Source organism: Alosa alosa, chromosome 16, assembly GCF_017589495.1.
Source record: "Alosa alosa isolate M-15738 ecotype Scorff River chromosome 16, AALO_Geno_1.1, whole genome shotgun sequence".
Classification (NCBI taxonomy): Eukaryota; Metazoa; Chordata; class Actinopteri; order Clupeiformes; family Clupeidae; genus Alosa; species Alosa alosa.
This window is the reverse complement of record NC_063204.1, coordinates 26,807,244-26,827,013: the sequence shown is the minus strand read 5'-3', so window position 1 is coordinate 26,827,013 and position 19,770 is coordinate 26,807,244. Positions and strand designations below refer to the sequence as shown.

Here is a 19,770-nt window from a genome sequence, read left to right as displayed (position 1 = left end):
GAGGGTTTGTCAGTATTCAGAGGACAGAGGTTACATTAAAAGTTCTGCAATTCACTAATAACTAATGCTATGCCTATGCTCTAAGACATTTTGTTTACCAATATTAGTCCAACTGTCACATCCATAACGCTGGAACTGCCCTACTAGTATTGCCACTATTACTACTACCACTTCTACTACTACTGCTCTACTACTACCAGAGACTTTCTAATGAGGTGACGCAGCACTCAAAAAATCCTCCATAGAAATGCATGGGGTTAGTTTGTAACGCCAATATTTGTAACACCGTTGTCTACACATATCCCACCCCTTTCTCGGCAAAACGTCGACATGTGAATACATTGAGCCAATCATGTGGTTTGATGTGAATACATTGAGCCAATCATATGGTGTGTTGTGAAGACATCTTCCCAATCATGTGTTGTGAACTCGCCGCTGGAGCAAGATTGGTGTCGTGAAGCCTTGCGCACGCGCATGTCTGCTGAATAGGATGCCCGATGAATGCCCAAAAAGCGTTGCCATGTGGCCGCCGAGTGGAGGGACTTAAAGGGCCTAAAAGGACTTTGCTACTACTTTTAGTACTACTACCACTTCTACTATTACTGCTGCTGCTACTACTACTACTACTACTACTACTACCACCACTGCCATTCACAAGTGAATGCATTGTTCTTGTCACAGTGTTAGCATTTTTTTAGAGCGTGGGTCAGTGCGTCTGTTTTTTCCATGCTCCGGATATCTCACAGTGAGTGAATGAGTGTGTGTGTGTGTGTGTGTGTGTGTGTGTGTGTGTGTGTGTGTTTGTGTATGTGAGTGCACACAGAGGAGGTCCAGTGTGACATAGATACCCTTTTTTACATCATGGTCCAGAGTGTGTGGCGCCCCCCTGGCTTCCTCCCCCTGTTGGCACTATTTTCTACCCCGGAGACAGGACACAGCCATTACCCCCCCCCCCACACACACACACACACACACACACACACACACACACACACACACACACACACACACACACACACACACACACATCCCCACAACCCTCTCTTCCCCACCACTACCCATAGCTGCCACTCAGACTCTAAATGCATTTCCCAGGTTCCACACAGTGTTCACTATCCACAATGGTGGAAACCATGCTAATCTTTTGACATGTCTCAGAGAGCAATCAAGGATACTGTAAATCTGTTGAGTAATTGTGTAATCACAGAAATGTAATTTGTCATCTGTGTACTGTCACACCCATATGTGCGTAAAGTCAAGCACATGGTATTACTGTACATCAGCAATTTCATTTTGATTAATTCAGTTTCTGCATGACGTTTCATACAGTTTCTATATCAGCGCTTTGCCTGGTGCTTTGCCTGGTGCATGACGCTTTCCATCCCTAAAAAGGTAGTATTGTGGCACAGGATCCTTAGACCCAAACAGGCTGTTCCTGATGGATAGCAGTGGACCAGATTAAGGCAGGATCCACTCCACAGGTAGTCTCAGGTCACTGTTGTTATACTACGTCGAGTGAGAGAAGTGGATGAGTTCAAAGAAGTCTACTCTGTCACCACCTCTAGCTATTCTTTTCCCAATTCTTCTTCTGGTGGTGTCCCATTTAACTCAAGCATTCTGAGCATCATGACTGACATCAGAACTGTTTGGGATTCCTGGAAGTGGACTTCTGACTGTGTCAAGCGAGTGATTCCTGATAACTGTGATGAGGAAAGGAAAGGAAACGGAACAGCGGGGCAGCGTCTCCTCTCCTCTCCTCGTCTCCTGTCCTTGCGCTCCCCTTGGCTCTGTGCACAGGATGGGGAGTTGTTCTGGGATGTGCCATTGATATGACAGCCCTCCCCTCCTGTCACCCGCTAAGAACAGGCAATACATTTTGTTTCTGTTTGTTGCTCGTCGACGTTCAGCTTTGTTTACGTCCTGCTCCCAATTTCTCTCTCTGTCCGTGTCACAGAGGTAACCGTTCTAAAAATATGAGAAGGACTCCTCCACCCTGCTCAAAGACTGGACTGACACACACACACACACACACTCACACACACACACACACTCACACACACTCACACACACATACACACACACACAGCTGGAGTGTTTTTTTCCTCCTGGAAGGATTTTGCACTCAACTTCAGGATCTTTAATCTCGGATCTCTCGCTCGGGAACAATACCCAGGGGGCCGTGCTCTCGCAGAAGCTGTGAAAGTGACTGGAGTGGGGAGGCGGGGGGGTACGGAGTGGTACGGAGAGGGAGTGTGTGTGTGTGTGTGTGTGTGTGTGTAGGGGGGATTTACTTCTCCTGTGCAAAGCCTGACCTGTGAGCCCAGCCAGAGTGTCTATATCCTGTAGTAACAGGATGTGAGGAGATGGACTGGAGTCACGTTTCCACATCCTCAACTCTTCAGTCTCAGATTCCAGGCGGACGAAGTTTGGAGTTGTGTGTAAGACTGTGTGTGTGTGTGTGTGTGTGTGTGTGTGTTTGTGTGTGTGTATGTATTGAAGGAAAGGCAACTAAATCATTAGGGAGCCTCCAATGAGAGCAATCACAGTCCTAGATAACAGCTGACACAAGGTCAGCTCTGCACTGCCTCCGTGCCATCACTGGGCCAGAACAAGCCTGGAGTCACCCGCTAGTCCACCGAGTGCTGCGTTGCTCTTTAAGCCAAGGGTGGGAATGCGACAAGGCCAGTCTTACCTAACACATCCACTGGAAAGGGGACGGGGGAGAGGGCGAGGGTGAAGGGGCGAGGTCCTGTGCCGAGCGGAGCGGTTCACAGTGGGAGAGAGGCGTCCACCTGCTCCCCTGAGAGAGGGCAGTACGCTTCCAGTGTCACAGCCCCACCAGTAAACATTTCCTCAAGATGATGGGGAAGAAAACAAAATCCAAGCACTCTCCTCAGGCTTCTGTAAACAGAGCTATTAGTGCCGCGTGTGTAGAGTGTGAGGAGAGAACACCGAGAACAATATCTGGCTACCCTCGAAAAAACAAAACAAAACAAAACAAAAAAAACATAATAGATTGCACTTTATTGTTGATTGCACTTTATTGTTGATTGCATTAATGTGTCAAACAAATATATGGCAATATACCAAATGTTTGTTATATATTTAATGTACAGACTCAGTATTGCAAATTGAGTTTTTGTCTGTTTTTATATATTATTGTCTTGTGTGTTTACTAAGTACTGAATATAACCATATTTCAAATGCAGTTTTTATTTTATGTTAACATGGTTTGTTTGAATGTTGGACAATGCCTGTACTAGTATTTCTTCCATTCACAACACATGTCTTGGTAGTTTATTGTAGTCGTGTGTTCCAGTTTCAGGTCCCTCCCCAAACATTAAACCCAGACCAAAAGGACATTATTTGGAACAGCAAGGAGGGCTTTACACTTCGGAGTCCCTCCATTATGCACACTGGGCTGTTCTACTGTGAAACCACAGTCAACGGAATGAAACACAAACAGCACTTCTATGTCTTTAGACCAGGTAAGGATGTATTAAGTTTGTAACCAACAGAGGCAGTTGCAAAACAGGAATATATATATTGCCTATCTAATTGACTGTAATTAATGATTAATTATTTGTTTCCTCAAATCCTGATGTTTGTTCCCTTACTTTCTCTTTCTCATCCCTGGTCTCTCTCTCTCTCTCTCTCTCTCTCTCTCTCTTTCTCCTTGACCTGTAGTGTTTGAGATATCCGATGTGTATCTGAATAGCACTGGACCAGTGCTAACACTGATGGGAGATCGGCTGGTTCTGAACTGCACCGCCACTGGTCCTCCCAACTCCAGGGTCAACATAAGATGGAGTTATCCTGGCGAGGTCAGTCCATGCATGAGTTGTTGCCCCCAGACTAGAGCACGGCACCTGCATATGTCAGAATCGCAACTGTGTGTCTTACTGTAGCAGTGGACCTCTGTACTGTATGTCTGTATGACACAGTCTTAGCTTTCACTACATGAGGTAGCCTTGCACAGAATACAAAACCCTGTCATGATAGAATTATAGATAATGAATCTGTATTGCAATGCCAACTTGAAGGGAAAAGCTTGGTTCCCAAGATGTATAACGGCTTCCCAATACATAATGTTCACTGTAAAAATATTTAGCTTTGACTGAGCTTTATTTATGTAATAAACACAACACTACACACTACGCATATGTCAATCAAAGAAACAATGATTTATTCTATACCAATTTCCTGTGTTTCATCCACAGGGTCTTCGTAAAGTTAGAGCAAAGAGTAGCATAGAACGCAAGCGAACACACGTGGTCTTTCACAGCATTCTGACCGTCTCGGAACTCCGCAAGTATGACCGGGGAGTTTACGTTTGCCACGTGAGAAACGAACGATCACACCGCACTGCTAACACCACTGTCACAGTATACGGTGAGTACAGAGATTTTTGGGGGGATTCACCTCCAACACCATTTGTGGTTCTTGTCATATGGCATAATCTTTGCTACAGTAGGTAGCTTTAATGACCGTTTTAATGACCATAATCTTTGCTACAGTAGGTAGCTTTAATGACTGTTTTATTAGCAAAATCTGAATAGCAATACAATCCTTTTGCCGTACATGTTTAAATGGCTACTCCACTGCTCTTTAAGGTAACTGCTCCTGAGTTGATTTACGAAAGGTCTAATTGTGTTTCCTGATTGTATGCATGTTTCCCCCTCACCAGACCAGCCCTTCATCAGACTGAAGCACAGAAACGGCTCGCAGGTGGAAGCATTTGCAGGGCAGAAGTCCTTCCGCTTGGTCCCCAAAATCCGGGCCTTCCCAACCCCAGAAATCATCTGGTATGAACTTTCTACTCCAGAGTCAGTGAAGACTGACCGACAAATCTGCTCTGCAGTGAATTCAAATCAAATGAAACTTTTTGTGCCTCTATAGTTTAAAGCTGAAGTCGGCAAGAATTGTTTGATCATGTTCACTGAAACTGACACTATGTTCCAACAGAACAACATAAATCAACCGGTTTTAGAAAAAAACTTGCGCTTCTATCTCCACCTAGAGCCTGTTATTTGTTTTGCAAAAATCCACAGCTCCCGGTTCTTCTGGTCCAATCAGTGCAGGGCTGTGTGAGATCTGACTGTCAATCACAGCACAGCAGAAGCAGCAGCACATCTGTTCTGTGCACAGATCCCCCCTCCCCCTCGCGCACATTACAAATCGCACAAACTCTATGGGAGGGTGCTCTGTGGTAGTGGGGGAGGGGCGTGAGCATTGTAAACATTCAAAATTCAGTCCCCTCAATCTATTGATTCCATGTAACAGGGCTCCTTGGCACTGTTATCCCTTATCTACATGCATTCTAAAGCATATATTGTACAGTAGCCTACCTGCTGTGCACTCTCAGCCATTTGGGATAAAGGCACCTTCTAAATGTAGAGATATAATGTTAATACCGTTTGTAAAGACCTCTGAATTGCCAACATGTATTAATTGCGCTACATAGTGAAACACAACTGGCCTGGCTTTGACTTGCCCTACTGACCGGTGCTGTTGTGTGTGATTGTGTGTCTCAGGATGAAGGATGGGGTAGCAGCAGCGGAGAAGTGCTCTCGGTACCACAGGGACGGGAGCTCACTAGTTATTCGGGATGTGACAGAGGACGACGCCGGACAGTATACGGTTCTGGCCGGGATTCAGAAGTTTGGGCTTTACCAGAACCTCACAATTTCACTGGTGGTGAATGGTGAGGCTAATCCCCAGACCCCCACCCCCTCTCTCTCTCTTCCTCTGCCTATATCTGTAATTGCACTGCTTACTATAGCACTTTCAGTCTAATTACCACATTTCAGCATTGTGGCACAGTCATTGTGACACAATTCACAAATTAATTTCTTTTACTGTAACAAAGCACTCACTCACTCACTCACTCACACACTCTCTCTCTCTCTCTCTCTCTCTCTCTCTGTCTGTCTGTCTGTCTTTCTCTCTCTCTCTCTGTCTTTCTTTCTCTCTTCTTTCTCTCTCTCTGACTGTTCTCTCTGAACTCTCAGAAGTAATAGTTTAGTTTTCATATCAGTGTCCATTTCAATGTGAGGACCCTGTGTCCACTGATGACCACTCACTGGGAACCCCTGTCTTTCTTTCCCCACACAGCGAAGCCTCAAATTGGGGAGAAGGCTGTGTCAGTGCGCGACCCAGGGACCGTCCAGCGGGGCACTAGACACGCACTCCGCTGTACCTCACACGGACTACCTCCCCCCCAAATCCAATGGCTCTGGCACCCCTGTTCTCCGAAAGGCCGGTAAGCATCACCAAACAGAGTCCACCCACCGTTAAGGCCTGTCCACACAGCTGATTGGGGCAGCCGTGGCCTACTGGTTAAGGCTGGTGCTTGTAATCGAAGGGTTGCCGGTTCGATCCCTGATCCAGTAGGAAAAATGTGGGTTGAGCACTGCTCTCCCATGCCCACATCCACGGCTAAAGTGCCCTTGAGCAAGGCACCTAACCCCTCTCTGCTCCCCGAGCGCCGCTGTAGCAGGCAGTCACTGCTCCGGGTTAGTGTGTGCTTCACCTCACTGTGTGTTCTCTCTGTGCTGTGTGTGTTTCACTAATTCACGGATTGGGATAAATGCAGAGACCAAATTTCCCTCATGGGATCAAAAGAGTACTGTATATATACTTATACTTATACTGATCATAACTACACAGACAACTATTACAATGGGGGCTCTGCCATTCACAAAATTGCTCTGAGATATAATTTATTTTTCATGTTGTACATATGTAGTCATATAGTGTGTAGTATAGTATAATATAGTATCATTTTTGCAATACTGTGCTGTTTACGTGCTGTCCTTCTTAAAGAGCGATATATAAAACTGTAGTTTTTAGTCATCAGTATAGTCATTGTTAGCAGTGTGGACAAGCCTTTAGCCTACAATCTGGCTAGTTAGTTATTTTCACTTTAGTGGTCTATATCAAAAGTACTTACATGCTCATTGTAATTGTCCTTCCATACTAATTATAGTATTTATATACACAGTATAGGGTGTGGAGGTACAAGTGATATCCAGCAATGCTGTGAAGTACATATTAAGATTTTTCGGGTACAGCAAATATGTTAGTGATGAGCCTATTCATACATGTATAAACATTCAACATCTGGCTGTCTGAAAAACAGGTCATGCCCCATAGATAGATATGAAGTCATGCAGAACATCTTTGATCTCATTGTTAGTTTGTTAGTGGACCACAATGAGCAACACCAAATTCTATTTCAACCTACATCCTCATAGCCATTATGTAATCACCTCACCATCTTCCCACCATTGGGATGTCCCACATATGTTTTTGCACTGCACACTAAGTGGGCTTGATATGTGTATGTCTTGTTGATATGAATAGAAGCTTGTGCATTGTGTGTGTGTGTGTGTGTGTGTATTTGTTTATGCATGAGACGTGTTTTGTCTAATTCAGTGTGTGCTCAGACATGGCTTCCTCTTTGCATCCAGCACAGATGCTAGCCAAACCCTTTCATGTGTGTGTTTGTTTCTTTGTGTACGCATATGTGTGTTTGTGGGAATCCGCTTGTGCGTGTGTGTGTGTGTGTGTGTGTGTGTGATTGTGTGCCTGCTACAGTCACAGAACTCAGTGTTAACACCACCCATCAAAAAAAAAATCAATAGAGTCCCATTTGTGTGCTGGCAATCAGTCACGAAATGTGATGGTTTCCAAATCAAAAACAATGACTTTATGAGTGTCCTGCCTAGAACAGGGGTTCAGGACAGTGTTTATTATTGTGATTACTCCAATGCATCCTGACTTTCATCAGTGTTGAATTTGACACACCAATTGCCTAAATTTCTCAAGAAAGACATTAAGTGATTCAGAGGAGACACTTGGAGTGCGCACACGCATATGCACACACAAGCAAGCAGGCAGACATATATAAGCCAAATGTTTTTGTAATTGTCCTTGATAACTAAAACACTGTCACAATACGGAAGAGACCTCCTACAGAAACATACACAAACACACATACACTCACACACACACACACACACACACACACACACACACACACACACACACATACAGGCAGACAATCATTTGATCACACACATGCTAAGTGCAGAAGCTTGTTTTGGCTAAGGACTCGCTCCCTTGTCTCTGTTTTTTATATCAGCTGAGGAGTTCAGTTAAGGATGACCTCACTGTTGTTCCACCTGCAGAGATATGTATTGAATGACATAGTGTGAGCATTTGCCCTATGACCCTCCACACACACAGTCCTTCCGCCTGCTCCCATACCATTGTGCTTCCTTCTCTCCACCTCCTTCTGTCTCCATGGGAACAACAACGGGTCATTCATATAGTGAATAGTAGCTACTCGTTTTTTTTTTTTTTTTTAAAGGTGGGGGGGGGGGTGGTGTAAGAGCTCTGTAGCTCCACTATTCATTTCACTTCCTGCTGTTGCTATTAGCGTCGCAGGACTGAAATGTCCCAATTTCCTAGTTTACAGAGAGTCCTGTCAAGACTCTTGGGTCGCTTCCTTTTTTTCTGAAGGTTGTCTCCCATGAATCACATCTTCAAGTCAGAGGGTAACTTAGCACATGAGTTGGCCCGCTTTATTGGAAATGAATGAGTAACGCATTGGTTTCAACTCAATTTTATGTAAAAACCATTGGCTGTCTGCACACACACAGTGTTGGGATATCAAAGTTATGTGGTCTCTGTAGTTTAGCAATACAAAGGTCATAAGTTAGACAGCGAGGGAACACATGCACAAATGTACATCTCCTTACTACAGTGTTGACCACTGTGGTTAAAAGCATCTGAGAGTCCAAAACGTTCAAAGTAAAGTGAATGTGATTTAGCGGGTGATGTTAGCTGACTGGCTGGCTGGCTTCTTCATCGCGGACTCCTTCCCCCTACTTATTCTTTCTAGCACCCCGGCGCCGCTGGCCTGACGGTCTGCTGCAGGAGGAGGAGGAGGAGGAGGCCCTGGAAGAGCGGCGGGCACGGCCGAGCCGGGCTGACAGGGACCAGGACCAGAACCGGACCTGGGCCTGGACCCCACCTCGGCCTGGCCATGGGAATGGCAGCGCTCTTATCTCGGCGAGGCAGGAGGCGCGGACGGGCTTCCTGTGCGAAAATCAGAGCGCTTTTCCTCTGCTTGTTTGCCTTCCTCCCCGGCGCGAGACAGCTTCCCAGCAGCGGGATTGTCCCTCTTGTCTTCAAACGTGGCATAGTCCGCTTCCTCAAAGGGCTTGATCTATTCTTGAGACTCGACCCCCCCCCCCCACTCCACCCCATCCCTGCTTCGCCACTTAACCACCCGTTCACCCACCCACCCCACCCTCCCCATCAAGTGTCCTCTGCTCCTCCTCCCCAACCCACCCCATCTCCAGCACCACCTTCCCAGCTGCCCCAACCCCAATGTTCCCCCCAACCCCACGCTGTCCGATGCTACCCCCACCACACTCCACCCCATCCTCCTGCAGTTAAACCTAACACACCTACCTCTCCCAGATCACATGAAAAGACTCTCTCCATCACCAAAGCACCCCCACCTGCCACCACCACCCCACTCCCAAAGAAAAGAAAAGGGAAAAAAACCTGTTTCCATGGCAGCACCTCCAGAGACATGCCTGTTGACATGACCTTGCAGCAGTGCATGCTGGGAACTTTGTCAGGAGGTACAGCGACCTGGGCCACAGGGTGCATGACGACGAAGAGGAGCAGCTCAAGCAGAGATGAGGAAGGTCTCCTGTGTCTCCCCCCTCCACATGGATCTGCTACTTAATTTATTGATCGCTTGTTCATTGATTCATTGATTTATTTGTTCCTTGATTTATTGATTGGTGCCTCCTAGAATTTCCAGAGCCATGTTCTCTCCCCCTCCTACGACATGAATATACACTCACTCACATACAAAGACACAGCCACATCGACACACACACACACACACACACACACACACACACACACACACACACACACACACACAATGTCCTTTCAATAGTATTGCCTTTCTAGAGCATATGCGAGCCAGAGGGAGTGGAGTGCAATGCTACTCGTCCATGGCTTAGCGCCCTCCAATGCTGCTTTCGCTTGTCTGTGTCATAGAGTGGTACTATAATGGATGTATGAACCATGCCTGTCACTACAGAAAAACCAAAAGCCATCTGTTCTAGTTCTGACATCCACAAAGAAGCTGTGAGTTCAGTCTGTTACATGACTTTTAGAAGTTCATACCCACATCTTGTCATGTGAGAGAAGAGAGTGAGAGAGACAGAGAGAGAGAAAGGAGAAAGGGAGAAGGAGAAAGGGATTGCTCACTATTTGGGATACTCATATGTCCAGTTGAAGTCTGGGCCTGATATGAAATGCCTGCTATGTAGGGATTCATCACGCTCAGAGGTTAAGCATCGATGTTTATCGCTAACCAGCCTCTCATCCTTATGTCCACTGTATCCCCATTTAAAGTGACACTGTGTATCACCAATGCCATGTTTTGATTTTGTTGTGCTGAAAACAACATTTATATATTTATGTATGTTTATTTGTGAGACTGTCCATGTGTGTATTGGAGAGAAATGGTAATGAGCGTGTGAGAGACTGCATAATGTGTGTGTGTGTGTGCGTGTGTCTGTATTTGTGTAACTGAGGTTTCTCACTTTACGGGTCTGTCCCAATGTGATTCTTTCCTTTTTATAAAGATTTTCTACGAGTAATATATGAACCTAATATTTAATAATTTTATACAACTAACTTACATATGATTATGCCAATAATTTGCCAAGTGTGTAATGTGTAAGGCTGAATACAATATATTCTGTTTTTTATGTTATTCCTTATGTATGTCTTTTACATTAAAATTTGCTTAAAATGAATTCCTTTCAATCATTGTCTCTTTTAAGTAAACTGGAGGTTTATATACTTGTATATTATAAACCTCTGAGCGGGTTCTTCACCATTCCCCTAATTGGACCACAGGTTTAGTCAGTGAAGGATTTGCCAGATGAAAAAAGTTCAGTCAGACACAAACAAATGGAAGCGTCCTGTTCAATTAAACCAATTAGACCATTTAATGTCCTCTTATCAGAAGTCAGTACTGTGAGCAGGCACATAGTGTGTGTGTGTGATTGTATGAAAGTGGTTCAAGTGTGAATTCATTTTGTCTGCATGTGTGTGTAACTCGCTTACTGTATATCTGACTGTGTTTTGTGTGTGAGTGTGCATCAGTGTTTTTCACTTTGTGTCTCAATGTGTGTCTCTGTGTGGGTGTGTCTGTGTGTGTGTTTGCGTGTGTGCTTGGGTATAACAGCATGTGTGTGCATGTCAATCACTGTGTGTGGATGCATGTGTGTGATTGTGTATCAGTGGGTGTGTGGCGGTGTGAGTGCCCGTGTGTGTGGCCCTGCATGCGCGCGTGTTTCCGGGGAGGCGTGAGAACGCTTGTCCAGCTGATCAACACGAGACCAGAGGGATGCCAGTGTCAGTCAGACGGCCGGGCAGGCAGGCGGGCGGACACACAGACCTGGGTGGGGGTAGAGGGCTGGAGACGCTCATCCAGCCCACATAGACTGGGCACTAGGCGGGCACCCACACGGGCACCGCTCACTATCTCTGCTGAAAGGAAGAGCAATCAGACACAGGGGGGGGGTAGGGTGGAGGACCACATGAGCACACACACACACACAATACAAGACATTCACCATGCTTCCAAACACACACACACAGGATATGAGACATTTATACGCAGCCAAACACGCACACACACACACAATGCAAGACATTCACCATGCAGCCAAACACGCACACACAAACACACACACATACACATGATATGAGACTTTCACCATGCAGCCAAACACGCACAGAGACACACACACATACACACATGGTATGAGGCTGTCACCATGCAGCCAAACACGCACACATACACATGTTACAAAATACTCACCATGCTGCTAAACACATACTGTATACACACACACACACACACAATACAAGACAATCACCTCAGCACATTGACAGATGCACACAAACACACGTACACAAAGACGCACACGCACGTATAAAAGTTACAAAACAGCAGTGGGAATTTGCTTTGGGAAATTGTGAATGGGAACGTTGGCCCATGACTTGGGATGCACATGAATAAAATCAATTACGCGGGCTGAGGCCCAAGAGGACGAGAGCATTCCGATGATGAGGCGGAAATGGGGAATTGTGGAAATGTGGCCGAGGATATTTCAGGAATGGGAGGAAGTTTATTCCCTTGGGATGATGTGAGTAACAGCACTTCCAGGACACCAACGTTAGGGAAGCGCTTTGCATACACACTCACATACACACACACTCTCATACACACGCTCACATACACACACACACTCACATACAGACACACTCACATACACACACAGGCACTCTTCTCGCTGTCTCTCTCTGTCCCTCCTCTCATTCACACACACACAGGCAAATAAGCACATATGCACATGCATGCACACACACACACACACACATAGATCATAGATCTTTGAAATCCGTTCCTACTAGTAAATGAGGTCATCTCGCCTGCTGCAACCACATGCTCCTTTAATTTAATGAGGGGGGAAATTCTTCATTTGTTTTGTCAATTGTGTGTGTGTGTTTTGGATGGGGGAACGTCATTACGCTAATGGGATGTAATCACGGTGATGGCCGTTGGTCGCTTAGGGCTTTCTTTTCCGGTTCCTTCTGTGGCCCACAGCTGTCAGGCCCACCTGCAGGAGTCCCTGTGACGTGGCCGAATCAACACAGCTGAGCTCTCTCTCTCTCTCTCTCTCCTAAGGTGCGTCCCACCGCTTTCTCAGCCCCGCCATCATCGCGCCCTGTCATGGCCGCCAGCGTGGGAGTGGAGGCCCGTGACGGAACTAACGGCAGGAACTACCACAGACAACCGCCTCCTCACCGTCACTCAGAGGCAGGAGACCGTGCAGGGCAGGAACAGGGTGAGTTCCTCGGATATTGAAACCCATGATCCCACACACACATACACACACAAATAGAGCATCTCTCTTGTAAAAAAGTGTACAAGTGTGTATGTGTGTGTGTATAGACTTATTAGGGCTCTGAGAGTCAGCCATTTCATGTACTGCTATGATGTGTTTGAGCCGTCACTAGCAATTGCTTCCCTACTATCTGGATTGATGTCAGAGTCTTTAAGGTCTTCAAATGTTCTTACAGTTTTTCACAATTGCTAAAACACATTTTTTTGTGTTCTCAAAACTGTAAACACAACCCCCAAATCTCAAACTACATTCACAAAACCTTTGTTCAGTTTTACAGAGGTTGTCAATCGCCTCAAAACAGCACAGTACCTGTGCTCAAAACCAAACACTGTCTTCCGATCATTCACAAAGAAGTCATAATGAACACACTACTGAGCAGGCATTAAACACTACACAAAAAATGAAAAAAAAAAAAAAACAGTGTTCAGGGCAGCTCATAATGTATAGCTCCAGGAGAAATTGTCATTGTTTACAATACAGTAAATGCATTTTGCATGTAGAAATTACAAATTTTTTACAGTTGCTTAACCACTAAAATCAAAAGTATACCACAGTTAGCGAAACCTTACACTCAAGGACCAAAATATCAGCCCAGATTTGCACAACTACAGTCGTATGCAAAAGTTTGGGCACCCCTTAGGAAAACCACTGCATCAGTTTGTCACTTGCTGAGCTTTTGAAGCAGCAACTTCATTTTAACATATGTTATACCTTATGGTAACAGAAACATCTCAGTAGTGAAATAACTTTTATTGGTCCAACAGAAACATGTTTATGTGCATTTAAACAAAAATAGGCATGTGCATAAATTAGGGCACCCCTAAGAAATAATTCCATTAATATTTAGTATTGCCTCCTTTTGCTGCAATAACGGCCTGTAGACGCCTCCTGTAGCCAAAGACAAGTCCCTTAAGTCTGGCAGGTGGTATTTTGGCCCATTCCTCCACACAAAACGCCTCTAGTTCAGTCAGGTTTCTTGGCCTCCATGCGTGGACAGCCTTCTTCAAATAAATCCATACATTTTCAATGATGTTAAGGTCTGGGGACTGGGATGGCCATTCCAGAACATTGTACCTGTGCTTCTGCATGAATTCCTTGGTGGATTTTGAACGGTGCTTAGGATCATTGTCCTGCTAAAAAATCCAGAGGTGGAAAGTAACGAATTACATTTACTCACGTTACTGTATTGAGTAGCTTTTTTGTGTATTTTGTATTTTTTACAGTAGTTTTTAAAATCTGTAATTTTATTTTTACTTGATTAGCCTACGTTTTGAGTGAAGTATTGTACTTCGCAAATCCAATCCGTTACTGAGTAAAACAAAAAAAAGTTAAGACTAACGAAAACCTAAAGGAAGGGGGGGAAAAAATCGAGCCCGGAGCTACAGTGACAATGATCAGCATGTAGCCTAACATAGGACATGAATGAAGCTGGCGCCAAGTCTTTCTAAAAGAGATGGAGATGGAGGCGGGTCACGAGATAGGGTAGGCTACCTCAGATTACATGTGAAACCCAGGAGTGTATTTTCCGCTCTTTCAATGGGTTGTCTCGTTTCGTTTTTAGCACGAGAGATATCAAGCAGGTTAACACCATGGGATTCGTGTTTTAACGTTTGTGCTCACCTTTAGAAAGAAGTTTATTTGCAGTTGTTTTCCCTCATTTTGATCGCTTTCTTTTTCCTGTTCTTGTCTTTGTTTTTTGTAACTCAACTTGGTTTTCTTGAAGAAAGACATTGTCATTGCCAGTAGCACAACAATTAGCGGCCCACTACTAGCGATGCTCAACTACATAAACTAAATGAGATGAATCGTTGTGCAGGCGGACTAAACCATTTTGCGCTTTAGCAAGGGAGAGTGACCTTAGACCAGGGGTATCAAACACATTAAGTAGGCCTAGTGGGCCGGATTTGTTGGAATGAGACCTTGTGAGGCGGGGCGTCATTGTCATGGTCATTATCATTTTTCTACATGGGTGTCAGAGTGTTATTTGATGATATCACAAACAAGTACAAATAATGTACTGCTGTCATATAGCCTACTGCTCTTTCTCTCTTGAAATGCCCTACTTCCATGTTAGTTTTTCTGCTTCCTTCCTGAGGATGGTTTGTAGTGCTAGGTTTAATCGATTTATCATATTATAGAGATATTGCTTATTACACATTGTTGAAGTCAACTGGATGTGAATATCTTTTTTCTAATTTTCCCTTCCTACCTAAAACATCTGGGGGGCCGTATAAAACCTGCTGGCGGGCCTGATCTGATCCCGGGCCTTACGTATGTTTGACACCTCTGCTTAGACAGTCTTTTTCACTATTATTTGTATAGAGAAGTCAGTCAGTCAGACTTTACATTTCGTCTGACATTCATTTTGACATTAAATTTGTAAATGAAAATATTCAGGTAAAATAAAATATATTCCTTTTAAAGGGCCCCATCCTCCATTGGGGCCCTAATAATCAGTCCCACTTTCCCCCCCAGTCCGACGCCCTTGGATCTGCTGAACTCCTTTCCAACAGTTTCAGTTTCTCTCTGAAACTCAACATGGGCCTGCCTGCCTCAGCTGCCTATGAGCAGCTTTTCAGTTGTGCTGGATTACTGTTCACTGCAAAGCGAGCAAGGATGAGCGTGATTTTTCACATAGATCTCCGTTTCCCGAGGTCACCGACATAGAGTAGGCTGCTGTGGTACAAAAAACCCCAGACAACAATCGGTTTTACCTAGCTCCAGTAGCTGCAGCCAACAGCTAAAGTAGCCAGGCAGCTACAGCGCTACACTCTGGGGCCGTGAACATGGGGGCTCACGAACATGCCCCCATAGTGTAGCGCTGTAGCTACACTTTAACTTGTACTTGAGTAATATTTCATCAAAGTATTGGTACTTTTACTTGAATACAATATTTTAGTACTTTTTCCACCTCTGGAAAAATCCAACCCCGGCGTAGCTTCAACTTTGTGACTGACTCTTGAACATTCTTGTCAAGAATCTCCTGATACTGTAAGGAATTCATGTGGCCCTCAACTTTAACCAAACTTCAACCTGTGCTAGCCACACAGCCCCATAACATGATGAATCCTCCACCAAACTTTACAGTGGGCAACAAGTTCTTTTCATAGAATGCAGTGTGTTTTTTCCGCCATGCATACCTCTTCGTGCTATGACCAAATAACTCAATCTTGGTCTCATCTGACCACAGTATTTTGTTCCAAAATGCTTCTGGCTTGTCCAGATGTGCTTTTGCATACCTCGTGCGACTCTTCTTGTGATGAACACTCAGGAAAGGCTTTTTGCGCATCACCCTTCCAATTAGCTCTTCCTGGTGCAAAGTACGCTGGATTGTGGAACAGTGAACAACTACACCATCAGCAGCCAGATGTTGTTGTAGTTCTCTGGAGGTGGTCTGTGGCTTCTCTGTGACTATTTTAACCATCCTTCGCCTGTGTCTTTCCCCTACTTTTGTCGGCCTACCACATCTTTCCTTCACACGGACTGTTCCTGTGGCCTTCCAGGGCTCGAAATTAACGATGTCCCGACGTCCCGGGGACCATAAAAAATGCTTCCGGGACACAATAGAATGATGTCTGGGACAACTCTGGGACAATAAAAAAATGGCAAAGCAAATTTCAAAATGGGTACTTTTTTTCCTAAACTGTTCACATTCCAATTATTATGGATGTTATTGAGGCCTATTAAAAGGAAAAAGCTTAACGTGATTCAATGTAGGCTACCTAAACAACGTTCAGTGATCACCAAATTTCTCCGTAATGGGCAGCTGGAAAAAGCAGCGTTAGCCAGCTGATCTGTAAAGCGGTTTTGTACACGCAGCCTTACAACACTGTTTACTGGTCTTCGAATCACTGTAGGCTACAATGTCATTTTTGGTACAAATATAGTATAAGATACCCAAACGGGATGGGTGCTTGCGTTTCCTTAGGAATCCGCCGTATTGGTTAAATGAATATTAAGTGACTCATAGGCCGACACAAAAATAGTGCGCGGGCGGTAGGCCTAATGGGTCACTTTCCGATATTCCTAGGCTAACTTACCTAACTAGCAGGCAGGTAAATGGCATTTGTTTTCATGCCATTGTGAACATTTTTGACTGATAGTGTAGGCCTACGGTTATACTGGTGTTCTAAACGAGATGACAGTCCTCTCTGAGTAAAACGCTGCGTGTTTTCTGTCGGTGACAGACAAAACGTCACCAATATCATGCTGAGCTAAATAGCCTAGGCTACTGCAACTGCGATTTGACAAAACGATAGTGTTGCAAGGTAGCCTGTTAACTATGAAAACAGTTATTTAAGTTGAACAGTTAAACTGACATTGAAATTAAAGACACGTGAAAATAGATTATTGACGGAATGTTTTACAACCCTGTCCGTCAAAACGACGGACAATGAGAACGTCTAGTGCAACCTCAAAAAAGAGCCAAAAGCGCAATCTCTGAAAATGAGTGTTGTGTAAAATAAGCAGATAATGTTAATACAATGGTGTTTAATAATAAGTCTTCAGAACTTACGAGTTAATTACGTGATGCAAGTTACTGTTTATTATGTAGAATGGGAAAAAAACAAGAACTTGAATTTGGGACACTAGTGGTTAAGTCCGGGACAGTGGCAAGTAGAATTCGGGACAGCTGCGGGACACTGAGAAAAAAAGTTAATTTCGAGCCCTGGGCCTTCCATTTCACAACTACATTTCTGACTGTGGAGACAGACAGTCTAAACCTGTCAGATAATTTTTTGTACCCTTCTCCTAATTCATAATGTTGGATTATCTTAGCTTTCAGGTCAGTGGAGAGTTGTTTTGAGGTCCCCATATTGCCACTCTCTAAGAAAGAACCTAGGACAAGCACAGCCAACTATTACCTATGTTAAATAGCCTTTTTCATGATTGGTTCCACCTGTCTTTGTAATTGAAGGTCTAACGAGCTAATCAAAGCAGTTTTGTGCTGCAACCTGTCAGCTATAAATCCGTACAGGTCTTGAAATGAATGCTATTAAAAGGGTGCCCAAACTTTTGCACATCCCATTTTTTGCATTTTATTTTATTATAATAAAACTATGTAATGCTACTCTAAGAATTTTGGTCTGGAAAACACTCAAACATCTACATCTTTGTAGGAAAACAAATCTTGTTGCTGTGATCTTCTATTATAAAGGAAGAGCAAATTGTCATGAAATCTCAGAGGGGTGCCCAAACTTTTGCATACGACTGTATAAGCACATTTTAGCATAAACAGTACACATGTTGATTTGCAAAACTCTAAACAGATTTCTCTACTTTAGACACAGAAACCTCAGATGTCTCCTCTTTTCAATTTCAAGGCACTACCTTCCAAAAATACAAACCCATGAACCAATTGTTTAAACACAACTATCTGTTGTGAAGTTACACATTATTGTGTGTGGAGGGGGTTGATTGCAAGACAGTGAATATGTTTCAAAGTAATTTCTGTTCTGTTGACAGACATTGTGATAGTATAAAGAAAACAAAGGTTTTTACAGTATTGTGCAAATGAAAAATGATCAATATACAGGATGTATAGAAAGATGTACAGTGATGCACAGCTCTACTGTGCACACTGTACATGAAATAAGGCCAAACAAATTGGCCTTATTTCATTGCTTGTGTCATTACATGCAAATGTGTTGAACTAGCTGACATAACTAGTTGTGATATTCTGTATATATAAATATATGTGACCTGACAGACAGGAACGTCAGGATCTATAGAAAGATGTACAGTGGTGCACAGCTCTAACCAATATACCCCTTGGTCAGAGCTGTGCACCACTGTATATCTTTTCAAGTGGATTCAACATTTACTGTAAATCCAGTGAAAATGAAGTATTGAGAATGGGGGGTTGTGCTTACAGTTTGAGAAAAGGGTGGAAGGTTTCAAAAAATGTGTTTTAGCAATTGTGAAAAACTATACACCGGAAAAGAGGCATTTCAGTGCCTTTTGATTTTTTAAGCCCCCAACGTCGTATTCCAGGCAGCGCTGCATGGAAGGCACTAGGGTAAGGCAAGGGCTAGGGTTAAGGTTAGGTGCCTTGGGGGATTAAAACACCATCCAGCCATTTCAGTACCATAAATGCAAAGTACATTGCATTCTACAGCCTACAGTGTACTCTGAATGCCTCACTGATTTCAGTGAAGAACTATCTTATCGTCACCTTCCTAAAATAACCATTAGCATGTTTACCATTATCATTATGCATCACAAGTGCATCACAATGCAAAATGTGTTTTATTGCATGAGAATGTGTTTAGAGTTTTGAAAAAATTAGTCTATGAGATCTGCAAATTATGTTTTATATGGGAAAACTGTTGTATGGTTTATATGGTTTTGCCAAAAGGTGATCGATTCAAAAATGTGTTTAAGCAACTGAGAATTTCGTTCAGAGAATGGAGTTTAGTGTTTTAGCAATTGTAAAATGTAGGTGGGGTATTAGCTAAGGGAGTAATAGGTGGCTTGCCGTTCAGCAAAGTTTTAGGGAGACTCACATAAAAACACACTCACACATGAATACACATAAAATGTAACAAGAGTGAATTAAGTAAAATAAAACATGTAAAAAGTTCAGTGGGCTTGTCATTATGTTATTACCCATGATACACAAACCTGAATTCACTAGTTCACATTCCTGAATTTGCGTAAAGACATAAAAGCATAATACATAAAAACATAATAGAAAAGCATGTTTGGCGAGGTCTCTGGCCATGGTCCTGAAGGGCTTCGCGGATTCGTG

The 19,770-nt window shown here is 43.9% G+C and overlaps 1 protein-coding gene across 2 annotated transcripts in view; it reads left to right on the top strand.

The window, feature by feature from the left end:
* Nucleotides 1-19,770, top strand: part of flt1 (fms related receptor tyrosine kinase 1) — a 49,322-nt gene that overhangs the window by 8,401 nt on the left and 21,151 nt on the right. The window contains exons 5-11 of one of the 2 annotated variants that reach the window (XM_048266032.1): nucleotides 3,326-3,488; nucleotides 3,688-3,824; nucleotides 4,221-4,392; nucleotides 4,688-4,805; nucleotides 5,535-5,704; nucleotides 6,115-6,262; nucleotides 12,800-12,959. In XM_048266032.1, the coding sequence (XP_048121989.1) occupies nucleotides 3,326-3,488; nucleotides 3,688-3,824; nucleotides 4,221-4,392; nucleotides 4,688-4,805; nucleotides 5,535-5,704; nucleotides 6,115-6,262; nucleotides 12,800-12,959 (1,068 nt within the window). Of the gene's footprint in view, nucleotides 1-3,319; nucleotides 3,489-3,687; nucleotides 3,825-4,220; nucleotides 4,393-4,687; nucleotides 4,806-5,534; nucleotides 5,705-6,114; nucleotides 6,263-12,799; nucleotides 12,960-19,770 lie in introns of both variants that reach the window. The other variant, XM_048266031.1, reaches the window with a different exon arrangement.